Source organism: Staurois parvus, unplaced genomic scaffold (assembly GCF_062004578.1).
Source record: "Staurois parvus isolate SC_StPar_1 unplaced genomic scaffold, SC_StPar_1.0 ptg000004l, whole genome shotgun sequence".
Lineage (NCBI taxonomy): Eukaryota > Metazoa > Chordata > Amphibia > Anura > Ranidae > Staurois > Staurois parvus.
In genome coordinates this window covers 5,044,013-5,060,002 of record NW_028317800.1, presented here as the reverse complement: position 1 = coordinate 5,060,002, position 15,990 = coordinate 5,044,013, and the positions used below count along the sequence as shown (strand labels likewise).

The 15,990-nt window shown below is 44.4% G+C and overlaps 1 protein-coding gene across 2 annotated transcripts in view; it reads left to right on the top strand.

Moving 5' to 3' along the window:
* CEP120 (centrosomal protein 120) overlaps positions 1–15,990 on the top strand; it is a 150,152-nt gene that overhangs the window by 68,330 nt on the left and 65,832 nt on the right. For both annotated transcript variants that reach the window (XM_089675119.1, XM_089675035.1), the window contains exon 14: positions 7,775–7,864. In XM_089675119.1, the coding sequence (XP_089531245.1) occupies positions 7,775–7,864 (90 nt within the window). The remainder of the gene's footprint in view (positions 1–7,774; positions 7,865–15,990) is intronic.

The following is a 15,990-nucleotide window of genomic DNA, read 5'->3' as shown; positions in this document are numbered from 1 at the left end:
ACCTTGGAAATTATTGTATTTCAGATGCCCTTCTGTTGTTCTGCATTTTATAGCTGATCTAAAATGCGGATCAGTACACTGGTGAATTGGCCCTTACACCTTCAGGTTATACTGCGGCCTACAGAAGAAATGGACACCAAAAAAAACCAAACTGTTAGCCGTCAAAGGATAACCCCCCCCCCCCCCCCCCACAACAGCATGCCTGTTTTTTTGATAAGGTCCTCAGGAAATGGACATGTTTTTTTCAGCTCTGATGTTTCTCGTTCATTAGGAAGATTTTTTTTTTCTGTTTTTAGGTTAATGCTGGATATGTTAAATCCTGGAAATCTCTCCAGTCAGCCAAGAACAGGCTTTCCCAGTTAATTAGTAATTGGTGTTCTCTCTGCTACAGCCCTGCATTTCTCCAGACATCAGCTGCTGCTGCTACTGCAATTGGGCTGAATATCAAAAATCCTGGAAGTCTCTCCAGTCAGTCAAGAAGTGCAGGTTCTCCGTTAATTATCTTGAGTTCTCTTTGTAACAGTCCTGCATTTGTGCTTCAGTTCAAGTACTTGTATCCACTAACACCACCTCCTAGATGATTTGCAAAAGCTGCTTTGGTTGTGACTTGTGAGTTTGCTACCATACAACAGCACCATCCCAGATGGGGCATGTGCTCCATTTTGGATCTCACTGAGTGTCCTTATTCTAGTCAAGAAATTCCAGAGAGAATCCACCTGGTCTGTCATTGCTTCCTTCTGTGGACATCAAAAATGCATGCTGTCTCTCTTGGGGTCCAGAAGAGGAGTGATGCCAGCGGAGACGAGTTGAATAAAAAGTGATCTTAGTCCTGTGGAGGCTTGCTGAGACTGTTCTCCCCACTTGTTCTTCTCTGTATCAGCACATTTATTTAGCAATGGAAACAGCTCTTCTGGGAATAATATTTACAGAGCCATTGCTGCTGAAATAATTCCTGGTATACTGCTCAGGTCCATGAGTGTTCCTAGAGTATTTAGGTAGCCTTATTCTTATATGTATACAATCTTTTGGGACATCCACAATATGGCTAGCATCAAACAAAATGTAGGCCACCCTGTGGCTGGGGGCAGATTATCAAATTGGGGTTTAATTTGCACTATGTGGAAAATTGAGCTCGGTGCAGGAATATATTGTGCCTTTTGCACTGCTTATATATTTTAGTCAGAACCCCCTGCATAGGCAGCCATTTTTTTTCCGTGGGTACGAATTCTTCCTTTCTTTGGGCAAAGATATTTTCTTCTGTGATGCAAGGTTTTATGATGCAGCTCAAAATGCCCACTGCCACTTCTCCAGTGAAGTCTGGCACAAAGATGCCTAATATTTCTGATTCTGTCAGGGATCCTTCAGAGCAGAGGTTCTTAGATTTATTTGACCTACTCTCCCCTTTCAGGAAAAAAAATAACTCGGCTTCCCCCCCCTGGAAATTGACTTTCTTTAATTGAACAAACCGGATGCAGCAACAAATTTGCGTTCTTTTTTTGTATTTATAATTTTAACCACATCCTAGGGGAAAAATGAAAGGTGACATACTTATCCGATCCTCCTCTCCATACAAGACTGGTTCCTGCAGCTCCGGCACTGCCCATGTTCTAGCAGTCTTGAGACCTGACATCACCAAGGCCATGAGCACTTGCGTATGTTTATTTGGAAACTAAAGTGCTCACTACAACTAACTCTGTTACACAACAGATTTAACATACATGAACAGTTTTGAAATTTCTACCGCCTACTCATTTTTATTCAATGCCCCCGCATTGTACCCGAGGCTACTACTGGATCGTTACAGTGCCCCCTCCACCTCCCCAATCCAACCCTCCCTGACATGGGGAGGTTTTACCCACTCTGGGAAGCGCTGCTTCAGAGGATTATTTGTTAAACACTGAGTCATTCCCTTCCCTAGAGGAGACCCACCAGCTGAACATCAGCCAGCAACTGTTTTGCCAAAACAGAAGAAAACTGTTTATTTTTTAATTGAGTCTGTGCGTTCTATTCACTAACATGGTGTCTGACTTTGGTTTTTCCCCAGGTGTTCGTAGAGGTGTTTCCTCAACATCTCCTATTCCATGATTTTATCTACAAAGACAGATAACACCCAGACAAGCAATTCCTTAAACTTATACAGTTCTAGCACTCTATACTTTGTGGGAGGAGTAGTCCATTTCATGACATTTCTGTACAGTCGACCATCCAGTGTCTCGTCGGAACATAGCTCTGACTGTTCCTATAGAAGATGCTCCATCCTTTAAAAACCCTAATGAAAAATAGTTGGAAGCAATTTTGTGATCCGTCTTCTTCTTGATGGGTTCACCTCTTTAACCCATGCATGGCTCAGCAATCATTTACCAGACCTGAACTGAGTAGATGACTGTTTTGAACATTTATGTACTATGCAGTACTGGATGCTAGCTTGGTAAGTCTTGAGTAATCCTTTCTCCCATTGAGATCATCAGGGTGATCTGGCTTAAGTGCTGGTTGGGTCCAAACAAAGGCAGCTTTGTTAGGACCACCCTCTCTGAAATTATTAAAAGAGGACGAGGGGTATGAGAACTTACCCAGATACACAAAAATAAGGATCAACAGCGCAGGTCAGCGCCTTCCAATCCTGCTTTCAAAACTTTCCTTTCATTTCTGTATGTCAGGTTCCAGTTTCTGGATCCACAAATCTTCCACCCCCTCAGGCTCATGGGGTTCTAAATATCCTTGGTAAACCAAAAGATCGAAACCTGAAGATAAATCTTCCTCTGCATGAAGGCCCACTCCTACCAGCTGCTTTAGAGGTGGGGAGACACCTTCTGGCTTTCGCAGAGATTTTGGAAGCTCATATAGCCGCATATTAGTGCTGGAGGTGGTATTCAAAGGTTAGAAAGTAGAGTTTCTTAATTTTACATTAGAGGAAACTGGAGTTAATTCTTGGACCATTGGGTCTACCTCCAGGTGTTTGGACACTGGCAAATGACAAAGCTTAACACTGCCCAGCGTAAGCATCCCCATAAAACACCCCTGCACCCTCCCAGATTTTATTTCCATTGCATCCTTATACTGAAGATGCCCTGGTCAATGGCTGGAAAAGGTATATGTGCTTCATAATCAGTTTGTGCAACAGTACCCAATGGAAGACCATTTCCGCAAAAAAAATGAGCAGCCCCTGCTGTGGAACCTGCATTGTGTTATTTAAATAAGACCCTTACTATATCGGTGGTTGTTTTCCTTGGCATGTGCGGCCATAACAAATACCTCTGCATTCATGGGGTTCCTCTTTTCCATTGCATTGGTGCTCATGAACCTCTCATCAGGTTTCAGTTCCCAAGTCTGCAAAGCTGCCACCTGGTCTTCTGCTCACACTTTTTTTTTTTTTTTTTAAGCTCTAACAGGTGGATGTTCAAGCCTCTGAAGAACCTTCTGGCTGAAGCTGGTGTCTGCAAACAGCCCTTGATGAAACCATGCCTGGTCTAAGAATTCACTTCTTCCTGTGATCGATTTGAAAACAGGATGTTTTATTTTTTTTTATTTTACTTACCTGTAAAATCCTTTTTTTTTTTTTTATACATCACAAGTCCCTTCCCTGTTTAATACTTCTTATTGCTTGTTACAAAATTGAGGTATGCTAGGAGGGGTTATGCAAGGCTGGATTTCAGCTTTGCTTGGTTTTAAAATATCATTGGTGTTTTTCAATATGTCGAGAAATCAGAAATTTTAAGCAAAGTTATCTTCCCAAAAACTGGAGCACTTTTTTCTTCATCTCTTGACATGTAGATGTTTCACTTACATTAGCTCTTCATATAATTATTATTTGCCAACATTGTGATGATCTTTTTAGTATCAATATAGATATTGTTGGCAGCAGTTATGTATTGTTCATATGATTCTTTTTTTTTTTGATTAATATAAACTTGTGTCTTTGTTATTGAATAACTCTGGAACATTGTGGACTTTACCCTTCTGGTGTTTTGGCACGGCTGCATTTATTACATAGCTTTCCCAGGCCTGTTTAGAGCTTATATTATGTTGAATATACACTGAGTGGAACACTTAATGTTGCAGAGTCTAAAATGTTTAACTGGTTGCGTAGGACAAGTGATGACAAAACAGGTAGCACAGGTTCTTTGGCTGTCAGATATTTAGTGTTTGTTAAAATCAGTACAAAAGTAAACATTAGTGAATAGCTATGCTCCCCAAGTCATTAATTGCTCAGCCCATTTAATAGATTTCACTAAACAGCGTTAATAGAGGAATTTCAGTGCTAGGTATTTGTTTCCAATCAGATGCAGCTACGGTTTGGGTACTAGTCACTATGTGGCTGACAGTTTTATGCCCAGCTCATTTGAGATTATCTATAATTAATTTTTTTTTTTTTTACATTTTATTTTATGTGCTGATTTTTCTTCAGGCTGGTGGTTTGCATTGTGTACCTGTTAACACTGTTATTTCCTATAGGCTTTCAACTACTAACCTGTTTGTCGGCCTCACACATATATACAGGATCACATAATTGGGTCCTCTTCCGAGGTGCTGTATATATGGGCATCGGTGTTTGTGCTGGAACTGCACTTCATAGCACATTCCCAGCACGGTGGCCAAGCTGTCACCAACCGCTTCTGGAGCCAGGAGGAAACTGCCTCCCAGTCACATCATTCCAGTGATAGCCTACAATTGACTATCAAAGTGATCAATCAGTAAAACTTTAGTGTCAGTATGTTTTAGGTAGTATTAAAAAATAACCATAAAAACAAAATGCACACTATTATTTATTGGCCCTACTATTGGTACAAACAAAAATAACCACATAGGATATTGCAGTGAATGTCAGGAGTAGGAAATTTTTATTTTTGGTGGTGGGTCATGGTTATGGCTGGAAATACACTGCTCAAAAAAATTAAAGGAACACTTATTAATCAGAGTATAGCATCAAGTCAGTTAAACTCCTGGGATTTTGATCTGGTCAGTTAAGTAGCAGAGGGGGTTGTTAATCAGTTTCAGCTTCTTTGGTGTTAATTAAATTTACAACAGGTGCACTAGATGGGCAACAATCAGATGACCCCCAAAACAGGAATGGTTTTACTGACCTTTTTTCCCTACTCATCTTTTCTGACACTTTTTTTTTTTTTTTCACTGGTTTTTGCATTTGGCTAGGGTCAGTGTCACTACTGGTAGCATGAAGTGATACCTGGACCCTACGGAGGTTGCACAGGCAGTCCAACTCCTCCAGGATGGCACATCAATATGTGACATTGCCGGAAGGTTTGTTGTGTCCCCCAGCACAGTCTCAGGAGCATGGAGGGGATTCCAGGAAACAGGCAGTTACTCTAGGAGAGCTGGACAGGGCCGTAGAAGGTCCTTGAACCATCAGCAGGACCGGTATCTGCTCCTTTGTGCAAGGAGGAACAGGATGAGCACTGCCAGAGCCCTACAAAATGACCTCCAGCATGCCACTGGTGTGAATTTCTCTGACCAATCAGACTTCATGAGGGTGGTCTGAGGACCTAACGTCCTCTGTGCTCACCGGCACCATAGAGGTCGATTGGCATTTGCCATTGAACACCTGAATTACCAGGTCCACCACTGGCATCCTGTGCTTTTCACAGATGAGAGCAGGTTCACCCTGAGCATGTGACAGACGTGAAAGTGTTTGGAGAAGCCGTGGAGAACATTATGCTACCTGTACCATCGTTCAGCATGACGATTTTGGTGGTGGGTCAGTGACGGTCTGGGGAAGCATATCTATGGAGGGATGCACAGACCTCTAGAGGCTAGGCAATGGCACCCTGACTTCTATTAGGTGTCGGGATAAAATCCTTGGACACATTTCAGACCCTATGCTGGTGCAGTATGTCCTGGGTTCCTCCTGGTGCACGACAATCCCCGGCCTCATGTGGCGAGAGTATGCAGCAGTTCCTGGAGGATGAAGGAATTAATACCATTGAATGGCCCCCATGCACGCCTGACCTAAATCCAATAGAACACCTCTGGGATATCATGTTTCGGTCCATCCAATGCTGCTATGTTGCACCTCAGACTGTCCAGGAGCTCAGTGATACCCTGGTCCAGAACTGGGAGGAAATACTCCAGGACACCATCCGTCGTCTCATTAGTAGCATGCCCCAACGTCAGGCATGCATGCATGCAAGCACGTGGGGGCTATACAAACTGAGTACCATTTTGAAATGCTGAAATTAAATTTCAGCAAGATGGACTAGTCTGCAGCATCAGTTTTTTTCACTTTGATTTTCTGGGTGTCTTTGAATTCAGTCCTCTGTAGGTTGATAATTTTAATTTCCATCAAATGATGGGGCATCCTTACATTCCTAACACATTACCCAGTCCATGTCGGTATAGATATCCAGCATGACATATTTCCCCATTGAGATCTGATGTGTTTTCAAAGTGTTTCTTAAATTTTTTTGAGCAGTGTATATAGCTAAAGTTAAAAATAAAAATGTACCAGCAAACGAAGGCCTAATTATCCTGAAAAAGGTATAATTCACCTGGATACACTAAGTAGTTCTGATATCTATGGTTTTACTAACACAAACTTGCAAAACTTCATTCAGATATTAAGATTTGTTTTACCATCAGGCACCAAATAAAGGCATGTGAAAATGCACACGATTTGTGCTTTTTTTTTTTTTGGTGGAAATACTGCAACCTCTGGAGAAAAATGGAGAGATATGAATGGCTCAGATCATATTATACGGAATGTATAATATGATCTGAGCCATTCATATATCCATTTTCCTCCAGAGGTTCTAGTGTTTCCACCAATAAAAGCACAAATCATGTGTGCATTTTCACATGACTTTAAAAAAGTGCACATGGAATGTGTGCACTTTTTCATGCAGTTAAAGTGGAACTTCACTTCGAAAGGGAAGTTCCGCTTTATGTTCTCCTTCTAGGGTAGTTTTGAAAGGTATCCGAGCGGAAGTTATGTTTGTGTTTCCCCCTCCCGCCTCCATATTCAGGATTTGTAGCTGCTGAATTTTTTTTTTCTCTAGAGTGAAGAATCATTTTAACTGCACCAAAAATATGTAAGTGTAGGCAGTACCTCAAAGGATTTGGCTTACTTTGTGTCTATTATTATGTATCAGCCTTTTCTTTGTATGGCATTTTTACAATTTTTAATTTCCGCATGTTTTTACTCTCCACATTATGCCTCAGTTTGGCATGTTGATCGTAGAAGCACCACACACTAAAAATATTGACAGGACTGAAATGAGATAAGAATAAAGGAGAAATGGGAAATGAATTGCTTTATGGTGACAATATTTCACCTGCATAGTAAAATATATTGTATGTAACTTATTTTGCCAAAAATTTATTTTCATACCTTTTTTATCTTTGAATTTTTTAGTCCAATAATTGGAAATTAAAGTTTAAACTAGGGATGGTATGCCTTTAAACTGTCTGCTTTGTGTCTTTGTGTTTTTACTCTCCATGTCATGCCTTCTGAAAACATAGGAACCACTTCCATGCAGTTTGACCACATTTTCAATTTTGCATGTTGATGGTACAGGCACCACACACTAAGAAATATTGACAGGACTGAAATGAGATAAGAATATAGAAGAGATGGGAAATTAATTTCTTTATGGTGACAATATTTCACCTGCATAGTAAAATGTACTGTATGTAACTTATTTTGCCAAAATCTCATACATTTTTAGCTTTGAAATTTTTAGTCAGATAATCAGCAATGAAAGTTAAAACTAGGGATGGCATGCCTTTAACCTGTCTGTTTTGTGTCTTTGCATTTTTATGACAGTTGAAGAAGAAAGAGTTGGCTCACCTACAAGATCTAGCTGAACAGTGGAATCGGAGAGACAAAGAAAGGGAAGCAATAGTGAAGAAAAAGGTCAGACCTACCATGCATATATATGAATATGCACATTTAGCCTTTTTCATTTGCAGTAGCCTGTGTTTAGATCTATGTTGTGTGGCACATTTTGATAGAGATTTAGAAGTTAAACCCTGTGACAATTTCTTGTATCTCTGAAGTATTCTGTTTATGAGTTTCTGGGACTGCACACCTGCTGTGGCCATTATTAGTGGTCCTGCTGTCTCTGTTGGAGTTGTATTTATTTTATATTGTTGGGAAGGTAACAGAAACATTCAGGAACTCCAAACTCCAAGGTGGAGAGGAACAGTCCACATACATACAGAAACTACAGGAGCGATCTTTTATTCTTGGAGTATAAAAAGCCAGGGGCTAATTCCAGGCACCACCCTTAACTTAAATATTGCTTTTATGTTGACTGACCATCTTAAGCTTTTTCAGAGAAAACATTTCAGTGCTGCATACTAGAGTCATAGATTATCTGTATGAACTGTATGGAAATCTTTAACACCTTAACAAATACTGGCAACTTTTTCTTCAGAATGAGAACACACACAAGTCCTTTAGTCAAAAGAGAAGTATGGGGGTTCGCATGGCTCAGCTATTGCGGCATGAGGAAGCTCCAGTGCTGAGCTCTGTGCCGAAGCGGGGGATATTTCAGCAACTTACTCAATCTGCTGGCCCTATTCCTCCATGCCGAAGCGGGGAAAACCTACGGACGCACCCAGCACCCCTAATTGCCAATACATCACTCACTACCTCTCTGTACTTGAAGACTTGAGCACCGCCACGAGTTCCATCATGGTGCGTTCCCGCCAACCACCAGCTGCGGCCACGTGTTCTCTGGGAGCTCTGACGATCCACACACCCACAATTGACGATCCGCAATCTCCTATTCCTACCCCCCATGCTGCCAGTAATGGACTCCCTAGACTACTCCACCAGACCCAACAGCCCAACGAAGCTCTCTCCCTCGGATAACCAGGACATCCGCCGACTCCTATAAGCCCTTCCTACTAAGGGAGACATTCAGCAGATGCTCGTCCAGCTTATGGGGGCTCTTCGAGGTGAAATTGCAAACTTCAGCAGCAGAACAGACGCTGACGGCTCTGGAGGCCTAACAGAAGGGCACCGTCTCTAGCATTTCAGCCATGGAAGACCTACTGCATCGCCAATACCAACGCTTGCTTACCCTGCAGCTGCAGCAGGAAGATGCGGAGAACAGGAGTGGAATAATGTCAAGCTCCAGAGCAATCCGGAGGCCACTTCCAGGGCTGACCTAAGAACAATGGCAACGAGCATCTTTAATATAGATCCGGGTTCACAGCGTTCCGGCAACCATTCACCCCTCTGTCGGAGCCGAGAGACGTGCTATGCAGAGTACACTTCTATACTATTAAAGAGGACATTCTGAAGAGGCTCTCTGGATTTTAATGGGGCCACAGTGCAGCTCTTTCTGGACTTGTATCCCCAAACACTTTGCCGCCGGCACCAGATGAGGCCATTGCTGAACCATCTGCGAGCTCAAGGTGCAACCTACATATGGGGCTTCCCTCTATCCTCAACGGTCAAAAAGGATAATCGCGACTTCCAGCTCCAACGTCCTGCTCAACTGCAGCAGCTGTTTAATTTCCTGGATTGTAAAGCAGTGGCAGTCCCCGATTTGATTGTATCTTTCGGCGCCTTCGAAAAGCTTTTCCCGGATCTCGCCCAAAGCCTCAAAGACAGATGCGCCCGAGCTCTGCTCCAGCTCACCCGGAACCTGCAGTCAGGGAGGACTGATCATCGGTACAACACATGAGCTACAAGCCAGACACAGACCTTGTGAATTGGACTCGCCTCCTCTTTCTTCCTCTGTTCTCCTACCCTGCCTGACCCGGTCATTAAAGGTGACTATATTGTTCTTGCCAATGGAGCCAACAAGGTAAACGGACCTCTGTTAAGTGTAAAAGACTCTGGCACATAATACTAAGTAACCTGTGGTCTCTGCCACTGTCGACTCTATGGCTCCAGGTATTCGCCAGTTAAGTAGCTCTATAGGCGCTGTTGGGCCCGTCATTCAAATAATGACTGACGTACCTCCCATTATTTGTTCTAGTGAGTTCTACTCAGGTGTCTATGCTCCACACACTCACTAGAGTGCGGGGAGTTTACCCCCTCTCTCGGATCCCTTGAGTAAGCTAGCGACAACGTTTTTTTGTGCACAGTGTTTTAGTTGAACCCAACAGAAGGGGATAATCCAAGAATGTTGTTGTGTTGTTTATGGTTTTATCTGACTGTTCATGGTTTATAAGATACAGTCGTATTGTTACAGTTATCAGGTTTAATGCCTATGGCGCTTTGGCACCGATTTAGAGGACTGAGGCATTAGTTTGTTAAAATGTATTTATCCATGTAGCACAGTGAACGGCTGACCCCGGTGGCTCCCTGCACCCAGTTTTTGGCTATCTCGGTCTTCCGTCATACATGAGGAGGATATTGGTCTCTAGAAACAATCTCCTAGAGCATCGGTCTCCAAACTGCGGCTTGGAGGCCAGATGTGGCCCTTTGCTTGCCTTTATCTGGCCCTTGGGGCACTATTCCACCAACTGTCACCAGTGATGGAGCACCATTCCTTCTACTGACACCACCAATGGAGCATTATACTTCTCATTGATGTCAACAATGGAGCACTATTTTTCTCGCTGATATCAACAATGGGGCACTATTCCTCCTATATAAAACTGATGATGGGGCACTGATGCCAGGGCTTTTCTACTCCCACCAGCTACAGTCTGGCCTCCCTAAAGTCTGAAGGACCGTAAACTGGCCCTTTGCTTAAAAAGTTTGGAGACCCCTGTCCTAGAGGGTCACAGTCTGGAAGCAGTACTGGGGACAGCATCCGCTTATAGCCTGGGACTTTCTCTTCGTCCACCCCCCTTTTTCCTTACCTTTCCCCTCCTTGCCGCACTCTCCCCGCCCCCGCTTATTAGACACATTCAGTACACTGTCCTAGTCGACCACCTCCCCACACTTGGGGGGCCTGGTAGGGGGCGTTTCAGAACACCAGGTTCAGCCTTTTTCAGGTGAGGACTGTGCATCGCGCCCGGCCTGCTTCTCCTTCTCTTCTATCCATCCTCCTAGCTTTTCTCTTTCTCTTACCTTACTTCTTCCTCAGTCCCCCCCCTTCTTTTTTTTTTTTTTTTTTTTTTTCTTTCTTTCCCTCCACCTCTCCTCCTGGCTGTAGCTCACGATGCCCAAGGTCACTTTCATGACATATAATGTGAAGGTATTGAATAGCCGGTGAGACAAAGTAAGCTATTAAACGAACTGTGGCATCAAAGATCTCATATTGTTTTCCTCCAGGAGACTCTATTCTGCAGGGACAAGATTCCAAAACTGGGAAATTTTTGATTTGCTATGGCATACCACAGCGCCTCCCCGTCCTTTAAGTCTGTGGGTGTGATGATTCTCCTTTCAAAACGAGAACAGTTGGTTGAAATCCAAATTGTTACTGATGTTGAGGGTGGATTTCTTCTGATCAGGGGAGACCTTTGTGGACAGAGAGTCACTTTAGTCAACATGTACCTGCCGAATGAGGATCCAGTATCATCATTGGCGACTTATCTCTCACTAGTGGACCAACACTGCAAGAGGACACTGATATTGGGGGGGGGCTGTAACTTGGCCCTGGACCCATTACAAGACGTGTCGATAGGAGCTTCGCATTTTCCATATTCCAAATTGCGCAAGACTAGAGTGCTGCTCCATGGCCACCAGCTAGTTAACAGTTGCAGGTTGCGCCACCCTCATGATAGGGATTTTACATTCTATTCACCGAACAATAAAACATATACCAGGATCGACCTATATCTTTGTCACACAAAGTGCACTCCCACTTCTCTTCTCCACCTTCATTGGATCCTTTACACTATCAGATCACACCCCCACTCATTGTTCTTTGGAGCTGGCTGAGCAAGTCCATCAGACTTGGCACTGAAAGCTGAATGAGTCTCTCCTGCAGGACCCCAAATAAAGGGCGGATCACGCAGGAATTAGACTCCTTTTTTGTGACCAATACCACTGAGGATGTTTCCCCATATTTTCTCTGGGAGGCTTTCCAATGCATTCTTCAACGAGTCCTCATTAGCCTGGGAACTCACAGAAAGAAAACTCTCGCTTCTCAGATGGAATCTACTTTGACCAAAGTACGAGCACTAGAGCAAGTACATAAGAAATCTCAAGCCTAGCAGGCTGAAGAGAAGCTCAGACCCTGAGAGATAATTTGAATTCCCTGCTTTGCTGATCAGGCTAAGGCAAAACTTGCTCATGTGAGAAGGGCCTTTTATGAATAAGGGAACAAACCCAGTAGACTCCTAGCCAATGCCCTTAGATCTGCCAATGCAAAAACGTACATTTCGAAGATGAAATCTACTGGGCATACCACAATTTCCTCCTCGGAGATTGCCCAAGCATTTAAGGAATATTATACCTCCCTATACAAATTGGTGGGTGACTCCTCAACGCTCTCACAGCAGGAAAGACACGTGGCAGCTTGAGAATACATTCGAGCCTCAAGGATGCCCACCCTGTCGGAGGAAGCCGTTTCAGACTTGGAAAGCCCCACTGTCCATTGACGAGTTTCTGGGAGCGTTAGTTTCCATGAAACCTGGCAAGGCACTCGGACCTGATGGTTACATGCTGACTTATATGCAGAGAAATTGGCCTCTAAATTTACGGCGGTATTCAACTCCTTCAGGGAGGGTCACGCGATTCCAGAAGCTTCTTTACAGGCCCACATTACGGTGATACATAAGAAAGGGAAGGGCTTGGCTCTCTGTCCGAATTCTCGCCCCATTTCCTTACTCAGTGTGCACATATTCATAAACATTTTGGCTTTCAGGCTATTGCACATCCTCCCTTTGTTGATGCACCCCAACCAATCGGGCTTTACCCCGGACAGAGAGTGCTGAGATAACACACGTGTCCTAGCGTCCATACGCTATTCCCTTTCGACACAAGTCCCCTTATTGCTTTTCTCTGATAACGCGGAGAAGGCATTTGATAGGGTCTCATGGCCGTTTCTGAGGGCCACTATGGAACATATCGGAATGGGGGAGGGATTGCTACAGTGGCTTTCCGCACTTTATTCCACCCCACAGGTCAGGGTCAATGAGGTGCTCTCTGATGCGTTCCCTATCCGTAATGTGACCCAGCAGGGATGACCTTTTATCACCCTTAATTTTTGTTCTCACAATGGAACCCTTCTTGAGGACCATCAGGGACCATCCAGATATTAAGGGCATCACGGCCAAGGAAATGGAACACAAACTGGCCGCCTATGCGGATGACTATTCTAGGAACGAATATTCCTGGGGATCTACGACGGATATTTGAACTCAATTTTGCCCCTCTAGTTAGGACAATCAAATCAGACTTCCTATGCTGGGACTGAGAGGTCTTCACCTGATTCGGGCTCATAAATATTTTGAAGATGAATATGCTTACCGATCTGCTTCAGGCCCTCCCGGTGAGACTACCGTCCGGTTTCTTACCAGCGTTGAGGTCTACTTTCCTGAAATTTGTCTGGGCAGGCAAACAGGCACGGCTTCAGAGGAATATCCTCTCCTTGCCCATGGCCTGGAGAGCAGCGAGATTCCCAAACCCTGTGAAGTACCACAAAGTGGCACATCTTTCAAGAGTTGTTGACTGGTGTGTTACGCACAGTGCAAAATTGTGGGTATACCTTGAACAAACTACGGTCAATCTGCCCTTGGCTGGCCTTCCTTGGCATATGTGGGCTTCGCTGCCATTATCAGTCAGACAGCACCCATTAGTAGGAGCAAAACTACAGGTGTCCATGGGCATTTTCAAAGCCACTAATCTCTCCCCGCACCCAAATACTATGATGCCCATAATAGGGGCAGCTGGATTCCTACCTGGGCTTCAGGACCCACATTTCATAGCACTCTCCAAAAGAGGTCTCTTTCGCATATTACATTTCTCCAGGAATTGTCATCTCATGACGACTAAGGAGTTAGAACCAGCCTTTTCTTCAAATTTGGATTTTCTCAGGAGGGCACAACTGGGGGCTTACTTTACCCACAGAGTTTATCAATTTGCGGGAACGTCCTCGTTCAAGAGTATATGAATGTCTGGTGAATCCCTACGACACTCGCTTTCTCATTTGTATGCCTCATTGATATCTTCCGAGGCTCCGCCTGAACTCCCATTTTTACAGCATTGGGAAAGGGACCTAAACATTACCTTTTCTCAAAAGCAAAAAGACAGAATCTTACTCTTTGTCCCCAAGACGTCCTTGCCAGTAGATACCAGGAGAGGGATACAAACTTCTCACTAGATGGTACAGGACACCAGAGGCACTTCGTCATATGTTCTTCCAGGTCTTGAATTCATGTTGGCGGTGCAAGAACTCTGTGGGGTCTCTACTCCACATTTTTTGGGAGTGTCCCAAGCTGTGAGACTTATGAACCATGGTGGAACAGACGGTACAAACCTTTAACAGGAGTATCCCTTGGAGGAAATCCTGCAGCTCTCTCCTTCATTACATACCCCTTTCAAACAAACGTTACAAGAACTCTCTCTTAAAACATCTTCTCAACGCGGCGAAAGCCTGCATCCTAGCACAGTGGAAAAATCCACTACCCCCTACCAAAACACGTTGGCTTGTCCGAATCAATGAGATTCAAGAAATGGAAAACATGACCATGATGCTCTGGACCCCTAATTTCTCCTACAAAGAACAAACCGTGCTGGCCTTACAATCATGAGTTGGGCAGGCGCGAAGCTCCTTACACTGGATCACCCGAGCATGAAGCCAAGAGGATAGGAGGACGTCGCCCCCCCCCCCCCCCCCTCCAAATTTTTTTTTTTCTCCTTTTTCTAAACGTGTTGTTTATTCACCCCTCTGTTCTATCCATTCCCACTGGGATTGAATGTTGTTTTCTTTTTTCAATGGTAAATATACAAAACAAAAGAGGAAATGGTATGACCTCAATGCACTGTTTACCGTATTTTTCGCCGTATAAGACGCACTTTTTCTTCCCCAAAACTGGGGGGGAAATGTCAGTGCGTCATATGGAGCGGCCGGTCCGGTATTTCCACCGCGGCCGTGTCAGAATACCGGGCCGGCCGCTCAGCTCTGCAGCGGGACCTTACCTGTTCCTCTATCCAGCGGCGTGCTGTCTTCCCGGCTTCTGTAGTGTGGGCACTGGGCATGACAGCCGGGTGCCAAGTGCGCATGCGCAAGAAGTGGTGCTTTTTGTGAATGGTAAGGCGGTACCTGGGACACATGACAGATCCCAGAAGCCGCCGGACCAATCACAAAGCGCAAGTGCTTCTTGCTCATGCGCACTGGGCACCCGGCTGTCATGCCGAGCGCCATTACAGAAGCCGGGAAGACAGCGCGCGGCTGGATCGAGGAACAGGTAAGATCAAACAAAAACTCTGCGGAAGTAAGAGCGGGTACCTGTCAAATTCAGGTGCCCGCTCCCCACCTCCCCAAAGGTCAGCAGTCATCTGTGCTGTCCGCAGGCTCTGGTCATCCCTGTGCTGTCCGCAGGCTCTGGTCATCCCTGTGCTGTCCGCAGGCTCTGGTCATCCCTGTGCTGTCCGCAGTCTCTGGTCATCCCTGTGCTGTCCGCAGTCTCTGGTCATCCCTGTGCTGTCCGCAGTCTCTGGTCATCTCCTGTACTGTGTCTGCAGTCCATTAGTTCAGAATTTTTTTTTCCCCTGTTTTCTGCCTCTAAAACCTAGGTGCGTCTTATGGTCAGGTGCGTCTTATACGGCGAAAAGTACGGTAATTGGGCAACTATGTGGCAAATGAGGTTTAATATTGATAAATGTAAGGTTATGACATGGGGGCTAAGAATATGCATGCATCATACATACTAGGGGGAGTACAACTGGGGGAATCAATGGTGGAGAAGGATCTGGGAGTTCTGGTAGATCACAAGCTTAATAATGGCATGCAATCCCAAGCTGCGGTTTCTAAAGCGAGCAAAATCCTCTCTTGTATTAAAAGAGGTATAGACTCCAGAGAGAGAGAGAGAGATATCATTTTACCCCTGTACAAATCATTAGTAAGACCTCATCTGGAATACGCAGTTCAATTTTGTGCACCAATTCACAAAAAGGAACATTGG